We start from the raw sequence: 18,625 nt of genomic DNA, 5'->3' as shown, positions 1-18,625 counted from the left end.
CCAGTCTTTATCCCTTTGGCATGGGGCAAAGATATTCGAGGGAGAGTTGTAGGGAGAGCACAAACTCTGTGTATAGCTAAGGCAGAAAGTCAGATTAAAGACTCAAGTTGTGAGAGGCCCACAAGTGAGAAAGCATCATCAGTTACTAATAAGTAACTTAATTTTCTTCTTTAAGATAAAAAGAAAAAAAAACATATACCCATTTGTAATAGAAACTCAGAAATACAGTGATGAAACATTTTTGTGAAACTTCAATTTTGTGAATAAATATAGTACTCAAAATGAGGGGGACTGAAGCCTCCACACACCTGCCAAAGCACCTTGTTTCTGGCCTGCTCTTGCTCCAGTCCTTTTCAATACAGCATTTCTTGCATGTTTTTTGGAAGTATCTGGCACCAGGCACAGTGATGGACAAACTTTCAGATTAGATTGTTTTGATCATGAAGCTTGGCCATTTTTGCTTTGAGGGTGGAAAAATGGGTACAGTTGAATTGTGTTGTTTCCTAGGGCTGCTTGTACATGCCACGGGGGTTTAAATCAGTTCAGTCCTCCCTAAATTGAAACAGTGGGGTTTTTAAAACACCGCTTCAATATAGGGAGAATTAAACTGAACTAAACCCATGTGGCGTGTACACAAGGGTGGAGGCCTAATCCTTACCTGCCTCTTTGGCTGGGGGGAGGTGGGGAGCTGCCGGTGGGCCAAGCAGTTCCTGAGCTGCATAGGGGCTCCTGAGGTGGCACCCGCACAGCTCAGGCAGGCTCCAGAGAGAGGGGAAAGAAAAAGATCAGGCTTTTTGCTTTTTTTTTTTTTTCTTCTTCAGTGGAGCCTGCCTGCACGGGCTGCCGCTGGGTCCCACTGCCCCTGAGCTGTGCAGGGCCTGCCAAACCCCAAGCACAGTAGCTTCCAGTGCCCCGTGCACTGTTGCACTTTGTTAGGTAGCAAATTAAAACATGTTGGAGGTATTTTATCTTGCTACATACCAAAGTCATTTAAAATGGAGTACGCTGCCAAATATGCAAATAGTAATACCATTTTTTTTTTGCAATAATACAAAAGGGCATTTAAGACACTTTAAAGGCCAATATTGTGGTGTGTACAAAGGCCCTAGAAGACCAGATTTGAAGAGTATGTTTGGAAATGTCATGCAATGGGCTGAGAGATCCTCTATTAATACAGATACTTCCTGTTTGGGCTTCCAGGCATGCCACTTGTAGAGCTCTCCATGCTGGATTCCCCTGAAAATGCTTTTGTTGTTACTTTGGTACTGCTGTCCAAACAAATGGAAATGAAAGTTCTGGAGGAATTTGGGTTTCAGATCCATCTGCATTACACCATTGCATTTGCTATAATTGGTTTTATTTTCACTGTACTTAATTGTTAGTCCAGTATTTTACACTCATTTTGTAAATTTCTTTGCAGACGATGTTAATGGACCAATCCCGTTTTCAGGAAATGCAGTTGGAGCTGGAACAGCTCATCTTGATTGGAGCTGTCCTCCTGGTCACATTCAGTACAGCAGGCACAGCACTCTCTGGTCTGCCAGGATTTGCTGACAAAATTAAAGCTATTATAAAGGTGCTGCTGGCAGGCATGCACGTTCCGTGAGTATCTGAATGGCTTATAGAATTGTAGAAACATAGGGCTGGAAGGGACCTCAGGAGGTCACCTAGTTAACCCCCCTATTCAAGTCATCTAGTTCATCCTAGTCAAGTGCCTGTTTAATCTGCTCTTAAAAACTTCCAAGGATGTAGATTCTACCACCTCTGTAGGACTAGCCTGTTCCAGTGTTTAACTGCTCCCATAGTGAGCCTAATATCTAACCCAACTGATATCCTCCTGATATCTAACCCAAATTTCCCTTGCTGCAATTTAAGACCATTAGTCCTTGTCTTGTCCCCTGCTATAGTCTATCTCTATCCTCCGTATAACCATCCTTTGAGTCATTGAAAACTATTATCAAAACACCCCCCCCCCCCCCCCCCCCCGTCTTCCCTTCTCCAGGCTAAAAAATCCCAGTTCTTTCAGGGTTTCCTCCATGAATCAAGTTTCCCAGGCCTTTAATCATTTTTTTGCAGCTCTCCACTAGACTTTCTAAAACTGGGTACAGTATTTCAGGTGAGGCATCACCAGTGCAAAACAGAACAGGAGAATTACTTCCTTTGACGTGCAAGATTAACTCCTATTAATATAGGCCAGTATGCTGTTGGCCTTGTTTGCAACAGAAACACATTCTTGGCTCATACTCAGATTATGGTCTTTTTCTGCACCCTTGCTAGTCTTTTCCCCTGTATTAGTGCATGCAATTGTTCTGTCCCAAGTGCAGGACTTTGCACATGTCCTTACCTCATAGCTAAACTCTGTTCTCCAAGGAAGGTGGATGTTGTTCAGTGGCTTTGTTCACTTGGGCCCAAAAATGCTTTTGTTGTTACTTGGCTCCAAACAAAATTTTGATTATGTGGGTTTATGCTATACTATGCTCTGTAGCTTGGACTGGTCTCCATATGCCCTTTACAAAACAGTTTTATTGTATGTGTCTGTTAAGATGCTTGCTGGTATAGAATAATTGCCATATGCACTTGAGAAATTGTTTGTTACCATATTGGCAACTCATAACAATTTAATTGGATGGCATATAAAATGAATAATATATAATCCCTAAAGAATGTTTTAATCCTCTGCCCTCTCTTTAGCTCCTTTAACTTGGGTGATGCTTTGGCTATCATTGGTGAGAAGGTGTGTGCTGAAGTCAATAGCTGTCTTTCCCAGCATGGGTTTACACCATTCACAACTGAGAAAGAGACTGTACTTAAAGGACAGATCCAGGCAGTGGCAAATCCTGACAACACCATATGCAAGCTGATAGGTATGCTTGGAGGGCATGGGTTGTGTTCTAACCATCCTCCTTTCTTATGCTACTAACAAACCAGAATGTTATTAGAATGTTTTGGCATTGCTTACGTATTGGCTATTTATTAAGACAGGCATTTGGTTCTTTCTGCTGGCTCTGGCTGCATCCTAAACGAGACTGATGTGACTTCAGACCTGTTGAATATTTTGGACTTCTGGAAATCAGTCCAAAATATTCAAATGTCACTTCCCAAATTTCAGTTGCAGGACTTCAGCGATCACCTTTGGAACCTGGTTCTCTCGATTTTAATAGTGCCCCACTGAGCTGCGCAGTTATTTATGTCACCATGTCAGCTTTGGATACTGTGTGATATGTAGTAACTGCTGAGCTCTGATCTTTTTTTGGACAGTATAACACAGGGGTCAGCAACACTTTTGACCAAAAACACCCCAACCCACGCCTCAACTTGACATGCCAGAGGTAGACAGTGGGAGAGCCACAAGAGGCCTGATCCTTGTTGCTGGCTGTGGGTACACATGCACCTTTAGGCAGACAGCAGGGGAGGAGACAGAGTTGTGCTGCCCCAGTCCCTTTTCCACTGTGCGCCCAAAGGTGCGCATGTAGCTGTTGCTGTCACAGTGTTGGTGCTGGGGCCCCAGACCCTGGTGCAGCTGTTTGCAGCCTGCCTGCTACAGCTGCTCAGAGCCCAGGTGGCTGTAGTAGGTAGCTGGAGACTGCAGACAGCTGCACTGGGCTCTGGAGCCCTGGCTGAGCTCAGTGGTGGTGACAGCGGTGGCTGCACCTCAGGGTGTGTGGCTAGGAAGGGGCCTGGGATAGCATAACTCCAGCCCCTCCCCCACCATCCTCCTCAGAGCACATGTGCAGCTGCTTGCCACAGCCCGCCTGGGCTCTGGGCACCTGCAGCAGGCAGCTAGGAGGCTGCAAACAGCTGCACTGAGGCCCCACCACCATCTCCATGATGGTGGCAGCTGTACGCTTGTCTTGGGGCACGTGGTGGGGGGTGGGAGGGACAGGTTGCGATGTCCCAGGCACCTGCCTAGCCATGCAGCCACTACCACTATGGAGTCCAGCCAGAACTCTGGAGCCTGGTGCAGCTATCTGCAGCCTCCTGGTTGCCTGCTACAGCCAGCCCAGGCTCTGTGCAGCTGCTGCCTGCTATAGAGCCCAGGCTGCTTGCAGCAAGACTTGCAGCCTCCCTACTGCCTGCTGCGAGCAGCCTGGGTTCCATGGCTGGCAGTAGCTGCCCAGAGCCTGGGCTGGCTGTGGTATGCTGAGCAAAATGTCCTCACGTGCCATGCTCTGGCACACATGCTGGGAGTTGCCAACCCCTGGTATAACATAATACAGCTTAGCACAGTTGGCAGTCTATGCCCAAAGGAATTTCTAGATTGAAATTTTCTTGCAGACTGATCTGCTTACCGTGTTTGACTCTTCTTTTTTTTCCACCCCCCCGTGTAGGAAGATTACTTATTTCTTCTGTGACTTTTTTTTTTTTTTTTAACCCTTGCTCCTTTTCTTACCCTTTTCCAGATTCTCGAATCCAAACATTCCTGGAGAGTTATCTTGCTTCGAGTCCTCAGAAGTTTTTACCTGCCATTCCAGGTGGACTAGGCCCTATTCAAAAGGAGCTGGAAGAAATTGCTGTCAAATACGTTCGTCTTGTCAATTATAACAAGATGGTCTTCAGCCCTTACTATGACGCTGTTCTCAGCAAAATATTGGATAAAGAAGAATCTCAACTAGTAGGGAAGTCAGAAAAGTTATAATACCCATTCATATGCTTCTTAGACAGTGTTAGTTTTGTCTTCTATTAAAATGTTGCACCTAACTTTGCTCTGGAAAACAGCTTTCCATTTAAACTTTTTTTTTCTTTAAGTAACACTGGCTTATTCTGAAGGAGAAAGGTGCTCTGAAGTAAAAACAGTTGAATCTTTAGGTATGCCAGACTAATGATCTGTATTTTTTTTGCAGTTTTCAGAAACTGAGCAGCTGTTAGATAAAGTGATAATTTTGCAATCAAATGGCATCTTAAATGGCTGATTTTAGGTGTCCAAACTCTCTAGTTTATCACAAAGGTAGTATGTGCTTTGATGTAAAGCAGATTAGCAAAGGTCTCTTCCAAGTTTGAGTGATTTGGCCTCGAGAAACCTTATACTAACAACTGACAAACGTAACAGTTTAACTAACATAAAATTCCAGATGTGAGAAACTTGGCTAACAGTAATCAAGAGTGAGGCCAAATGCAGCACTTTACTGTAATATTATATTTTGTATTTGAAAGCTGCTAGTCTTTCTGCTAATCACATTTTTTCTATTGCATGTTTTCCTCTCTACCTGCAAATGCGTTACCAAAAACATTATATAATTATATTTTTGTAGTGAATTTTCTGGATATTGGGTAACTGTCCTCTTTGTACAGTATTTACAAAGGTGGCAATCTGTAAGATTGCAACTGTATTTATTTATTTATTGTAAAGATTTCAGAAGGGCAGAGAGAAAACTGTTTTGATAAGACTGGCACTTCTTGCCTTTCTGTTGCTGATAGTTTATTCCTTTTTATGTAAATTACTTATTTTAAAAAGTCAAATTTAATGTTTTTAGAAGATGGATAAAGGCTTCACCATTGAATTTTAGGCTGAAGGAAACTACTTGTTTTTTAAATTGTGATGTAAGTGAAGACTTATGCTCATAGCTTCAGAAATACCAATGAAATTCAGAACAAATCAGTAACATTTTGGTAATAGTAATTTTTATGTGTATAGAAGGAAATGAGCTATTTTAAGTTAATTGGAATTAATGTGAAAATATTTGGTGGTATTTTGTTTTCCAGTTTTATAGAGAAGTTCTTGAACTCAAAAACATTTGTAGATCCTTGAGAAATTATCTACTTAATCTCTCAAATGAGTGTCCTCTGAAGGTGTTCTGATCTCAGTGGTTCAACAGCATGAAAAGTAATATTTTTTTCTTTGAGAATTAAGTAAATCTTAGATTTAAGGCTGTGGCTGCATCCACACGAGATGCTGACTGTGTAGTCATTACTGCAGTCATTTATTTAGTACTTGTATAAACAACTAAATGACTGCATAGTACCAGAGTACTGTGCACTAGCGATGCCAAATGGCTTTTTCATGACACTGACTGCACAGTAGCTTGCTGCTACTGCACAGTAGCGTCACATCACGCTTCCTGGCACACGGCACTGCTGCACAGTAGTAATGAGTTAAAAGGAAAACTGAAGTGGTCTTCAGCTGTTACTGCCCAGGAGGCTTTGGGTAAGAAGTGGTTTCAGAAGTGATTATCATCTTGGTTACCATAAGGTGATGTACCCATGGGTACAAGTGATAGCCCAGTGCCTACTCCTAAACTGGGGGCCTCAATAAAATAGACTATATTCCAGGGGTAGGCAACTCCCAGCACAGGTGCCAGAGCATGGCACGCAAAGACATTTTGCTTGGCACATGCACCTTGGGATGGACGGTGGGGAAAGGGCCAGGACTGTGCTGCCACAAGGATTGGGCCTTTCGGCTTCCCTGCCCTTCACCCCTGGTATGCCAACGTCTTACGAGTTGAGGTTGCAGGTGTTTTGGGGACTCTGCCCAAAACATTGACAAGTCCTGGTGTATTCTAAAACAAAGGAATTAAAATGAGGCCTGTTTTTTAAGTGCTAATTATGCTGTCAATTCTATTCTTTCTTTAGTCAATCACTGTAGTTTGAATGGGATGTACGTACATCATGTATACCAGTGCTTCTGTTTCTTTTGACACTTTGAAGTAGCAGTAGTTCCTACAGTTTGAACAGGGGGAGAAGGTTGCAGGAGCTTTCAGCTCTGAGGATGAGGACATAGGACTACATTGTTTGATTTCTTCGTATGCCAGTGTGAAACACAGATTTCTTCATTTTATGATTTAAAAAATAATTACATCAATAACAAACTGTTTTTCTGTCAGAGCTTTCTTGGCCACATTTTTTCTATTCTTATAGTTGAAGGTTGTTTGAGCTTGTGGTTAGGGAGAAAAGGTGAAAACTGTAATTTTATTTGTCTAGTAATTTTTTGTATTGTCTGTTTACAAATTCTGCATAAGGAAAGTATAAAGTATTCCAGAGAAGCGAATTCCTTACTGTCTTCCTTAAGTGTTTGATACTATTGTTCTCCATACCTTTGCATATCAGGCTGTAATCTTAAGTCTTGTCTTTTCATAGTGGATGCTTCCAACCTTTTACAATATAAATGCTGCTCTGGAAGTGCAGTAGTCCATAATGCTGTTGTAGCTCTGTGTGATTTTTATTTTTTTAATAACTCGTCTATGTAACAACACCTCATCAGTTTGTTAAAAAAGAGTGAAGGTTAGAAAACAAACTGCTTGACTTTTACTATTCTATTTAATGTGATTTTAAATGTGTACATTTTTTAAATTGTTTTTTTATCAGTATTACCTAAAGTTTTCATTTATTCTTGAAGTCACTTGAGCTGTGTGCTATACAAAAGCAGATGTGGGGGTTACAATTGTTTAAAAAGGATACACGAGTAAGATTATCAGGGCTATGGGTACACCTCTCTAGTGCTGCTACATTCATTTTTGTATTCTTTGGGGGGCAGAAGTGTGGGGTTAGTGTGAGGTAAGGAAGAAATTGAATGGTGTGGGTAAAAGGAAGGAGAGGGATGGAAGATGGTCGTATAGGGAGAGGAATCTGAAGGGCCAGGCCAAGAGGAGACTGTGAGGAGATTTTGAAGCAGATAACAATTGATGTCCAGAGTTGTAATCAGCATAACACTTGGACTGTCAATATGTGTCGTCATCTCCCCACAGCCAGTTCTAGATTTGAACCCTCCAGCGTATTCATATGATTCGTCAATCTGGTTGTGAATTCCTTTAACGTATAAGCCCTCCTACTTTTTTACAAGATTTTCTTCAATTAGTTTTGTCCCACTGTTTCGGATATGCCAAGGGTGCCCAGCTAGAAACAATCAACTATATTTCTTCTTAGTGTTTCAAGGCACTTTTTCTTCTGGTTATATGTTTAGGAAGGAATCTAATACAGTGTAACTGCTAAGTTGATATCTTCTTAAATCCAGAATGGAGATAATTTTAATGACTGAGAAATAGGGGTATGACAAATGTTACAATGGCAAAAACAGCAAAGAGCTTGAAGGACACTTGCAGCAAACAAAACCATGGCTTCATAATGATGAGGAAGACTTAATAAAATAGTGGAAGTGAAGAATATCTGTGCTTGAGCACCTCCTATAATTCACATTTCAAATTCATACTTATCTGCAGTTTTTATGCCCATGCATAAGAACTCATTAACGCTAATGAAGAAAACACATTTGTTAGTTTTTGTGAAGGCCATAGTGGGTACAATAGTAGCTCCTTTAACTTGTTTTTTAAGATTAATGCAGTTTGGTTGGGTTTTTTTAAGAACATTTGCAGAAACATGGATTGGTGTTTGAGTTTAAGCAAGTTTATGTTAGCTAACTGAGACAGACATGCTTGGTGGTAACTGACTATTTGCATCACTGCCTTCTGGAAAGGCATCTTATAATGCTGCTTTACAGTAAATGGGCTGTAAATGGCAGGCCAAAAGCACTGTAAATGGGCAGGCCAAATACTGGACAAACCTGACTGATGCCAAAAGATGATGTGAATCTGACTCAGAATTATTTTTATGTGGAATTGAATTAAGGTTCTTTTTTCACATTAACTTGTACTTTTATGAGGCCTTAAGAAACCAACTAGGCCTCTCTTGAGCTTGTTCCCAGGCTGTTGCTAGCCTGGTTTTAGAAGTGCTAAACTGTGTTAGTTTCCAAACCATGGGCTATTTTACCCTTTTGAGTGGTGACTGAAGGGAAGAAATAAACTAGAGGTTAATCGGTTCTAAATTCTACGCTTTGGAGCTGCTCCATGCTCAGCACTTGTGCAAATGAAGTCACTTCTTCAGAGATCTAAATATGCATGTAAAAAATCTAAAACTTAAGCATCAAGTTTTGAAATCCTGACCCAAGAGTCCAGGTGAAGAAGAAACAGGTTTGAGTAACCGTTGACTTTGCAGTTGTTCAAAGATGTTAAATAACAGACAGGACCTATCCCATCTTGCTTGATGCAAGTAAAAACTGGCATTTCTGCTTTGTAGTTGGGCATTATTTTTGTTCTGTATACTGGTATGAAATCCCTGTGTAGCATTCCAAGCTTATGTTTTACCTCCAGAAAAATACATTGGAAGAAATAGTTGCTTACCCTAATATGCAAGCTCCGTTCTGTTTCAATTCCCATTCTCTATGTGTCACAGTGAGGTATCTGAGCACCTATTCTACAGACCCATGGTAATGCAAAGAATAGCAAATGGTCTTGCTTATAAGAAAAGGTGGTAGTAATGGGTAGGTATGAATAAATGCAGTTATGAAAAGAAATTTAAGTACAGATCCTGGATGACTGGTGTGCCAGTGGATAAAAATACACTTCCTTTATCTAGGAGGCTGCTTCCTCCTCCCCTGCAAAGCCACAAAAATGCAGATATACATGAGTACCAGCTTCTGCTTATTGTGACACCGAGCTTTGCTTCTGCATGTTGTTCACATGTTCAGTACAGTACATTGTATTTTGTTCCCATTCTGAAGACTTAGTTATGAAGTTTGACTCTTCATAAACTGTCAGGAATATGAAATGTAGCCTTAGTCAGCAAGATGGCTTGTTCAATAGAGGATTTTGTACCAAAAACTACTGACTGTTTTGGGTTTTGTAGGCCAAGCAAATCCTACAGTGATTACAGTAACCTTTTCATGTGTTTATATTTAGTAGTAGCTAGTACATTCCATAATGCATCTCAAATTATCACTCCATGTTCTCTTCCTCAAGTGCTAGCAGCTGGCAAGCTAAATTGAAAAACACACAGCAAATCAACTTTCTAATAATTTTGCTGACTGTTGATGGCAATGCTACACTCAGCTGACCACAAGAGGCCAGAATTTAGCTTATCTATCTGTGCTTTTTCATACAGTTACCTTAGTTCCTACCCTTGCTCTGCTGAACTTGAGGATCAGGATCACATGTATGTAAATATCTGTACAATTTCCTTTGTGTTAATGATACTATCACACTGTTTTTGAAGGGTACTGGACAGTTAAACTCCTGAGATATGTATGATATGATTGGTTTCCCTGAAAGGCTTATTGCTAACATCCTTTTTGAAGTGGCTTTGGCTGAGCAATGTTAAACAAAAAAACCCCACGTGTATGAAATAAAACCTGAATGAGGCATGAAGTTATTGATATCCTTTTATTTTAAAGGAATGTTTTTCCATTTTAAACTACAAAACAGATTTCATACATTCTGCCATAAATAAAAACAAACAATAAGGCAGGACACTACATGAGCAAACTGAGAACAACTGTTTTCCAGAAAATGTGAATTAAAAATGTTTCACAATTATAAGCCATCCAGTTTTTAAAATAAAACTGTTGAAACCCCACAAGATTTCAAGTGGTAGATGTGAACACACTTGAAGAGGAACTAAATGCAAGTTGGACATTTTGCACTTTTTTTTGAAAACCTAATTTTGTTCAGAGCACAAATCTGTTCAGCATTCTAAGACTCGTCTGTCCAAGAAACTTATGGTATAAGAGGCACCTCAGTAACAAACCTCCGCTCCAAGATATCTGTTAAAAACTGATGTCCCTTTAAACATTTGACTTCAGAGGCAAAAAAATTTCTCAAAGTCCTTTTCTATCAGTAGGATTTTAAACTTGTTTCACCGGATTCTCTTTTGCTGTCGTGCTCTGTAAATGTCATGTACAGGAGGAACCACTGATCCTTTCTCCTCTTCATCATCAGAATCTTCATTTGGTCTCTTGACAGCTTTATTGAGCATGGCATTATTTTCCACAGGTCCATTACCTTCTACAGTTAGGTCAGGCAGGCCTCCAGTAATTATTCTTATAGCTTCATCAACAGCTTTGGAATGAGGAAAAGATAAATTATCTTCAAGCACAAACCAGTCAGCAAAATTAAGCTTCCCCGGAAAACATGTGAATTCATTTAAACATACTTTTGGAAACATTACCAGAGAATGGCATCACCGCAAGGAGCCAGTCAGGATTTCTTGACACTACCTCCAGCAGAGGCCGTGTCAACCAGAAAGAATAAGGAGATCAGAAGATAAAAATCATTGAATAGTGTAGCTCAGCTTGAACTAATTTTTTCTGGTTCAGGGCTGGGGAGGCAGCAGGGAAAGCGACATGAAATTTTACATCTGATGCGGCTATTAACAGGAACACTAAGAAAGATGGTTTATTTTAGCAACAGTTACAGATGTACTGAGTGAGTGAATTTTAGAGTGCAACTAGTGTGTTACTCTATTTCTACTAGTAAATAGTGCAAATAGAAAATGTGAAATCCCTACCATTATTTTGGAAATTGCCAGACAGTAACATTTCAGGACAACATTTAAAAAGTTACTTTAAATAAAAGCACTGTTGGTAGAGACATTATAGAATCTGCAGTGTCTGGGGTTAAATGCCAAGTAGAAAATAACAAAATAAGTGGATTGTAAACTATACTATTTTAAGAAAACAGCTTCAGGGAAATCACTGGGACAAGTGAAATTTATTGTTTTAATGACAGATTCCACATATGCCCAAACTTATGTACTTGACCTGCACTTAAAAGTTACTATTGAAATTTTTCATCTTTTAATTAAATGATTTTTTTTCACTTCCTATTTTTATTTGAAAAAAAAAAAAATCGGAAGTTTGATTTTTCTGGAGTGTGCGACTATCTGCTACTACAAAAAACATTTAAATTACTCTCTGCCAAGAGACCAAGTGTCCAGACTTAAAAGTGGCGCACTATATGTCCAATCCTTCCGGACTAGTTTAATTCTCAGATGAAAGTAGGGTTGAATCTAGCTCATCTATAAACCATGGAAAGCTATATATGTTAGCAGGTGCTTTTTGTGCAGTTCCATGGACTGAGAAAAATGAGACCCAAGTTTCTCATCACCTAAATATGATATAGCTCTGAGCTGGACAATATTATGTTTAATCCGTGAGAGGAGCAGAGTGACAACCTGAATGCCCGCTTTCAGCCTAGTTTTATTAGCCAAGTTACATTTGCTAGTTGAGTGGTTTTATATCAGAAATGTCTAGTATTACTTATAGCAGTTTGAACAGGAACAATCATAAATCAGTGAATTACACATTTACATTGACTTGATGGTCTTCATGCCTTTATAGGAAATCTCTGGTGTTTAGCAGCAGCCTAATCTTGGTACAATGATGAGACCTACTGAAGGGCAGGGGGAAAGGTATAACTACTTCCATATTTACATAGCAGAGCTGCTGGGTATCTACTTTAATGGAAGAAATAAAATTGAGGAAAACAAACATCTTTAACTTCAGTAGGTCTTAACTGGCAACTGCCTGCCAATAAGGGAGGGTAAGATACAGGGATGCATTGCAACAACTTACTTTCTGGCATTTTGCACCTTCGGAAAATTTCCATGAGTTCATCCACATGCACAAAAGGGCCCTGGGTTTTGAAGGAGATAAGATACTTGATTAGGAGATGCTGTTGCATTGCCAAAAACATAAAAGTAACTTGTACTCAAATGCAACACTTCATGGTAGGGCTGTCCCACTTCTCAGCAGCTGGAGGCTGCACTCTGCACAGGTCACACCAGGGGCACTGTAGTAGCGTAAGCCAAGGTCTCCCCCTCTAGATGCCTGTCTTCCTCTACTCGCCCTCGCACAGCATGTGTGGGCAGCCTGCTTCTCACTCCTCCACGAGTGGGTATCCCACTCCACCACACTGCATGCCCCAATGGGCACCCCTCTCCACAAGTCATCAGCTGCAGGCTTTCCTGTTGCGCCATGGACTTCCATGCTGCACACCACCCGAGGACAGGTGCGAGTAATGGAAGCCGAACCAAGCAGGGGCCACAGTTTAACCCCTCACATATGCCATGCAGGCCGCATGCAACCCCACTTTATGGAACAAATTATTTTTATCTGTTACTTTTGTAAGCCTTCAGAATCTATTAAATCATTGAAACAAACCTGGAAACAAACAGGAGGTGGAAGGAGTTTCATTAAAACTACAGCAGCTGGTGGCACTGGGAAGACGCCGCCTGGTACAGGATGTAAACCTGGAGCTAATGTGGGACAGAACACTAATCAGTTGTGTGTGAACGGTGGAGTGAGCAGTTCCACCTGAACAGCCTTTGCATTGACACAAACGACCAGTAAATGTCAACAGCACTTGTGTCTTATTTTCTTCGTCTAATGCAGCAGCCAGCAACCTTCTAGCTGTGGGCCAGAACAGCCTGGTTCCAGGTTGATGTGGACTGCATAGCTTCCACAGCATGGCAGCTTTTCCTGCACCCGTGCCCATGCCATCAGGGCTTCTCCCAGCCCCTTGCTCCTCACTGGGGCACAGGCACAGCTTCCAGGCAGCGGGGAGCTGTGTCAGCCAAGCAGCTGGAACCTGCAGCCATTTCTGTGCCACATCTGAGATGGGGGGGCGGACAAAGAAGTGGTAGCTGTATGGATGCAGCTTCCAGCTGCCTGGGCCCAGCACAGCTTCCCACCAGCTGCAGGCTGCACCTGCACCGCAGCTGGTAAAGCATGGAAGGGGGAAGAGAAAGACACAGCAGTGGCTCAGAAATTGCTTAGCCCTGGTATGGGTGGAGGGGGAATGGAAAAAGCCATTGGGCTCTCTGGGCTGGATCCAGTGGCTGCACAGGCCAGACGTTGCTGACCCCTGGTCTACAGAGTTAAACCCAATAAAACAATCTACAGGAGCTGAGTGCAGCTAGCAAGAGTCTCAGGCCATATCTTAATGCAGTCCCATTTCAGCAAAATAAGTAGATTCCTAAATTTTGATATAGAAAAGTAGGGCTGGAAGGGACCTCCAGGGGTATCTAATTCAACTTCCTGCCTGAGGCAGGACCATCCCTATCCAAACTGGGCAAACATATACCTTTACATTGTTTCATAGTTCCAACAGGATTTAACCGTTTAAGTGTCCAAAAATTAGGCACAAGCTAAAGTGCTTTGCTGAATAAGGATCATCTCTGACTAGTCCCATTAATCACAATGAAAGGGCTCAATGCAAATTAAGAGGCTGTTTCTGGCCAATGAATAGAGCGTATGATGTGGTATCTTTAACCCAATCAGAAATAAACATGAACTTACGTGCTAAGTGTCTTGGCTGAAATGGAATCATCTGCTGTGTGTCTGGTTTGGGATATTCAGGTTTTCTGTCCACTTCATCTTTTAGAACAGGCACTATGGAAGGAGCCACTACTGGGTCTGGAATTATGGCTGCTAGTTTGGCACGTGAGACATCCTGAAAATACAAATTAGGGAGCACTGAACTTGGTAATATCACAATCCAGTCATAACAAAGTGTCACTATAGATGGCCTTGTGTCATCAACTGAAACTTAGCCCTATTCCACGCACAGCACAAGAATGTCTTAAAGAGGGATACCTTTTATTGGACCAATTATGGAGTTGGAATAAAGTCAGACAAGCTTTAGTTAGACAAGGTCAAATGCAAGCCCTTCTTTTTCCTCAGGAAGGCAGGCACAGTACAAACATTTAGGGTTTGTCTACACACAAGCTGCACTAGTTTAACTCTGTGCAAAACCAGATTTAAATAGATTTGCTTTAAACTGGTGCAGGCTGAGTGGCAAAGCTGTTATGGCAGCCTCTCAGCCAAAAGCTGAAATACTAGTTAAAGCAGAGAAGAAGGAAAGAGGCAGTGCAGTTCAGAGAGGCGTAAGCTTTCGTAGGCAGTAGCCTACTACATCAGATGCTAAAGCAGACGTGTATGTGTTAGTCATGTCCTTACCCTCCAATCCCACCTCTCTTAGAGCCTGACACTTAGTTAAAGGACAGGGAGCAGCAGGCTGGTTCCACTTGGTTGGCAACCCAATTTCAATGAAAGGCCCAAGAAAAAGACTATGAGCTAAATTTACCCCTTGTTTAACCAGAGTGAAGTTAATCCAGGGATGAATTTGTCCCAAATGTGTTTCACTATGTACTAAAGCAGCTGGATATTAAAAGGAGCCCATGGAAGCAACAGCCCAATATTGCTTACATTGAAATGCAGTAGTTAAAAAAAAAAAAAAAGTAAAAAAAAAAACAATCCACTCAGAGCCATCCTCAAAATATAGAATAAAAATGCTGATAAGTGTTCCAGGCTTGGGGTTGTGTGTCATCAGTCATGGAATAGACCATCAGTTAAGTGCAAGGCAAAGCAAAGAATTGTGACAAAATTAAATGTTCTCAGTCACCTACCTTGTAACCCAGAGCTTTAAGTTCACTTGCAGAACAAGGGTATAAATCCATGAACTTGTATCTATCTACCAGCAGAGCAGTTTCTTTGCCCTCGTATTCTTCTTTAAATGCTGTAAACCGCCGTTTTTCTACTTTAAGAATGCTAGCTAGATCACCAATGTTACTTTCAAAAGCTAAAAACCGGGCCCAGATTTCTCTGGAAGAGAAAATAAGTAAATGATTGCTTAGGAAGAAAGCTATGCTGAATCCATCCCAGCACAGAGATACCCAGATGTCGAGCACCAGTAGCAGGGATGTAGAAGCACAATCATTCCCATTTAAGATGTCCTTTATTCAAGTGCATGTTCAATTTTGATTCATGACAAAATAAATACCACTACTTTTACCTTCTTAATAATTTCTCACATTTTGATGGCACCTTTCATTCTGAAAAATCTTAAAACACCTGACAAACTATGTGCCCAGGACCACTGCAGTGCAGTGGTCTGGGGGTAGCAAAGAAGACAAGTTAACCAGGGGTGCAGGGTTCTGCACAATGATAGAAAAGAGGAGGGAGAGGGGAATTTAGCTTTTAAATATTAGAATAAATCCCCACTTCTACTGAAGGGGCAGCGATTTTCAGCATTCAATAGGGAGCACTGGATCTCTGTTTATTTGCCTGACCTACCCCACCCCAACAAATTTCCTTTTAGCCACGATGCAAGGTGCCTTTCAATACAGAATGAATTGTAATCTACATTTTCAGCCTGACACACGTTGGTGTGAAAACAATATACCAGAATGCACTCTCTCAGTGCATAGGAGGGAAATGCCTTGCAATTTCACACAGCTTAAAAAAAAATAAAAAATTAAATTATAACTCAGCTGTGCAGAAAATCTCATGAGGCTTCATTACAAGAGCTCCGAGTACAGATTTCTAAACTTAATTCAACTTTCATTGCAACTTCACAGTCCATTTTTGAGGAGGATTAGACTCAAATTGCACTTTATTTTCTCCTCTAAAATAGGGATGGGATGCAAATGCTTACCAGACAACTAGAAGTAACAACTGTCAGTCCTCTAAGTAAGCAGAACAATGTAACGTGACTACCAAGTTTCAAGATGTCTGGGGTTTCAAGATTACAAGAGATGGGCAATTTTTTGGGCTGTAGGTCCAAGTACGGTGTTTTGGTGAGCTGCTGTGGGCCAGGTCAGCACTCCCCACAACAGCTCACCAAAACTCCTTAAGTGGTAGATTCCTAGATGGGTCCAGCACTCACTGGATGGCATGGGCAGGCAGGAAGGGTCTCTATGGACAGTGACCTGGCTGTAACTGCCCCACAATCCCAGCTTGGCCCCACTTGACCACTTGCACCTGGATGCCACTCTCCTCCCACCCACAGCCCCATCCCCTATCTGCCTGGCTGAGCACACCCTGCCCTACATGGAGACCCCACCTGCCCGCTTGGTCCAGCACCCCAAGCAGTGGGTGCAGGGCAGAGGGTGCCCGGGCAGTGGGGTCAGGTCTGACAGCAGTGGTGATGACACTGGCAGCAGCAGCTGGAAGGAGCCACCACCTCTGGAGCTGCCAGGAAGCAGTCCAGTTGCCGCACCACCCCAGCTTCACTGTACATCTAGGGGCAGCACAACTGGCCACGTGCCATAGCCTGAACTGCCTCCCACACCTGGGCCAGGTGGGGCTGAGGGACCCACTGTGGGCTGAATAAAATCCCCTGATGGGCCAGATCTGGCCCACAGGACATATTTTACCCACCCCTGGTAAAGACTGGCCATTTCCTTGAGGGGAAGTCTAAGGTGTGCATCCTTGTTAGAATGACTTATGTTTTACAAAGGAAGACTTTTGAGAAAATTACCAAGGAGCACATCTGCAGGGGGCCCAGAATGGAAGGTAATGCTCAGGGGCAACCAAGACAGGTTCACTGCGGGCAGATCCTGCCTGACTAACTTTGTTTCCTTTTATGATCAAGCCACAAAGTCCTTGGATGCGGGTGTTGAGGTGGATGTTGTCTACCTGGACTTCAAGAAGGCCTTTGACACTGTTTCTCACCCCATGCTCATAAAAAAACTAGGTGACTCTGGCATTGATTCCTACACAGTCAGATGGGTGGCAAATTGGCTCAATGGTCACACCCAGACAGGTGGTGGATAGGTCATTTTCAGCCTGGAGGGATGTGGGCAGTGGAGTTCCCCAAGGCTTGGTCCTCGGGCCCATGTTATTCAACACCTTTATCAGCGGCTTGGATGTGGGCGTGGAAAGCACGCTGTCCAAATTCGCTGATGATGCAAAGATGTGGGGCAAGGTGGGCACACTGGAGGGGAGGGACAGAATCCAGCTAGATCTAGACAGGTTACAGAGGTGGGCGGATGAGAATAGGATGGAATTCAACGCAGACAAGTGCAGGGTGCTGGATCTGGGGAGAAGGAACCAGCAACACACCTACAGGCTGAGGAACACCCTTCTTGTCAACACAGTGGCTGAAAGGGATCTTGAAGTTATTGTTGACTCCAGGATGGACATGAGCTGCCAATGCGAGGAAGCGGTAAGTAAGGCTAACCGCACCCTGTCATGCATCTACAGTTGCATCACAAGCAGGTCCAGGGAGGTGATCCTTCCCTCTATGGGGTGCTGGTCAGGCCACAGTTGGAGTACTGCATCCAGTTCTGGGTGCTGCACTTCAAGAGGGATGTGGCTAACCTTGAGAAGGTCCAGGGGAGGGCCACTCGCATGGTCAGGGGTTGGCAGGCCAGGCCCTACGAAGATAGACTAAAGGGCCTGAATCTATTTACCCTCCACAAGAGAAGGCTGACAGGGGATCTGGTGGCTGTCTATAAACTCACTAGGGGGGACCAGCAAAAAAATAGGTGAGGCTCTGTTCCCCCAGGCACCACCTGGGATAACAAGGAATAACGGCCACAAATTGATTGAGAGCAGGTTCAGGCTTGATATCAGGAGGCATTACTTTATAGTTAGGGCTGCCAGGCTCTGGAATGGGCTCCCAGGGGAGGTGGTGCTCTCCCCTACCTTGGGGGTTTCAAGAGGAGGTTGGATAGATATCTGGCTGGGGTATTATGATCCCAGCACTCGTTCCTGCCCAAGGCAGGGGGTCAGACTTGATGATCTGTTCAGGTCCCTTCCTACCCTAGAAACTATGAAGGAGTAGAAATGTGACTGCTAGCGTGGTCTGGGAGCAGAAGTGTCTACAAGCTCTTCTATGGCTCTTTCACTTTGTGATTATTTCTCTCCTTTTTTCTGTCCTTAATCCATAACTATCCTTTTCTATCACTTCCCAACTCACCTTCTCTTCCCTAAAGTGTCTGTGTTCATGTCCCCCAAAGCATCAGGGAGCAACATTTGTGATGAGCAATGCCATCTGCCAGAAAGTACTGAACGTTTTAGGAGAACACTGGTCAAATTTCACTCTGAGCAAATCTTATGCTCTTAGCACTGTTACTTTAC

General features: G+C 42.7%; 2 protein-coding genes across 3 annotated transcripts in view; one reads left to right on the top strand and one right to left on the bottom strand.

Annotated features, from left to right (window-relative positions):
- The window catches only part of TCP11L1 (t-complex 11 like 1), a 41,456-nt gene extending 31,326 nt beyond the window's left edge, over window positions 1-10,130 (top strand). For both annotated transcript variants that reach the window (XM_014602287.3, XM_019476777.2), the window contains 3 exons: window positions 1,421-1,602; window positions 2,692-2,864; window positions 4,401-10,130. In XM_014602287.3, coding sequence (XP_014457773.2) covers window positions 1,421-1,602; window positions 2,692-2,864; window positions 4,401-4,636 — 591 coding nt within the window. In that variant the 3' untranslated portion in view covers window positions 4,637-10,130. The remainder of the gene's footprint in view (window positions 1-1,420; window positions 1,603-2,691; window positions 2,865-4,400) is intronic.
- Window position 10,131: 1 nt separating this feature from the next.
- CSTF3 (cleavage stimulation factor subunit 3) overlaps window positions 10,132-18,625 on the bottom strand; it is a 78,411-nt gene continuing 69,917 nt past the window's right edge. The window contains exons 17-21 of the mRNA XM_006259489.4: window positions 15,169-15,364; window positions 14,060-14,213; window positions 12,923-13,017; window positions 12,335-12,395; window positions 10,132-10,820 (exon numbers count right to left, since the gene is read on the bottom strand). Coding sequence (XP_006259551.1) covers window positions 10,618-10,820; window positions 12,335-12,395; window positions 12,923-13,017; window positions 14,060-14,213; window positions 15,169-15,364 — 709 coding nt within the window. The 3' untranslated portion in view covers window positions 10,132-10,617. The remainder of the gene's footprint in view (window positions 10,821-12,334; window positions 12,396-12,922; window positions 13,018-14,059; window positions 14,214-15,168; window positions 15,365-18,625) is intronic.

The sequence above is a fragment of the Alligator mississippiensis genome, chromosome 2 (assembly GCF_030867095.1).
Source record: "Alligator mississippiensis isolate rAllMis1 chromosome 2, rAllMis1, whole genome shotgun sequence".
Taxonomy (NCBI): Eukaryota; Metazoa; Chordata; order Crocodylia; family Alligatoridae; genus Alligator; species Alligator mississippiensis.
This window is presented reverse-complemented; position numbering and strand designations above follow the sequence as displayed.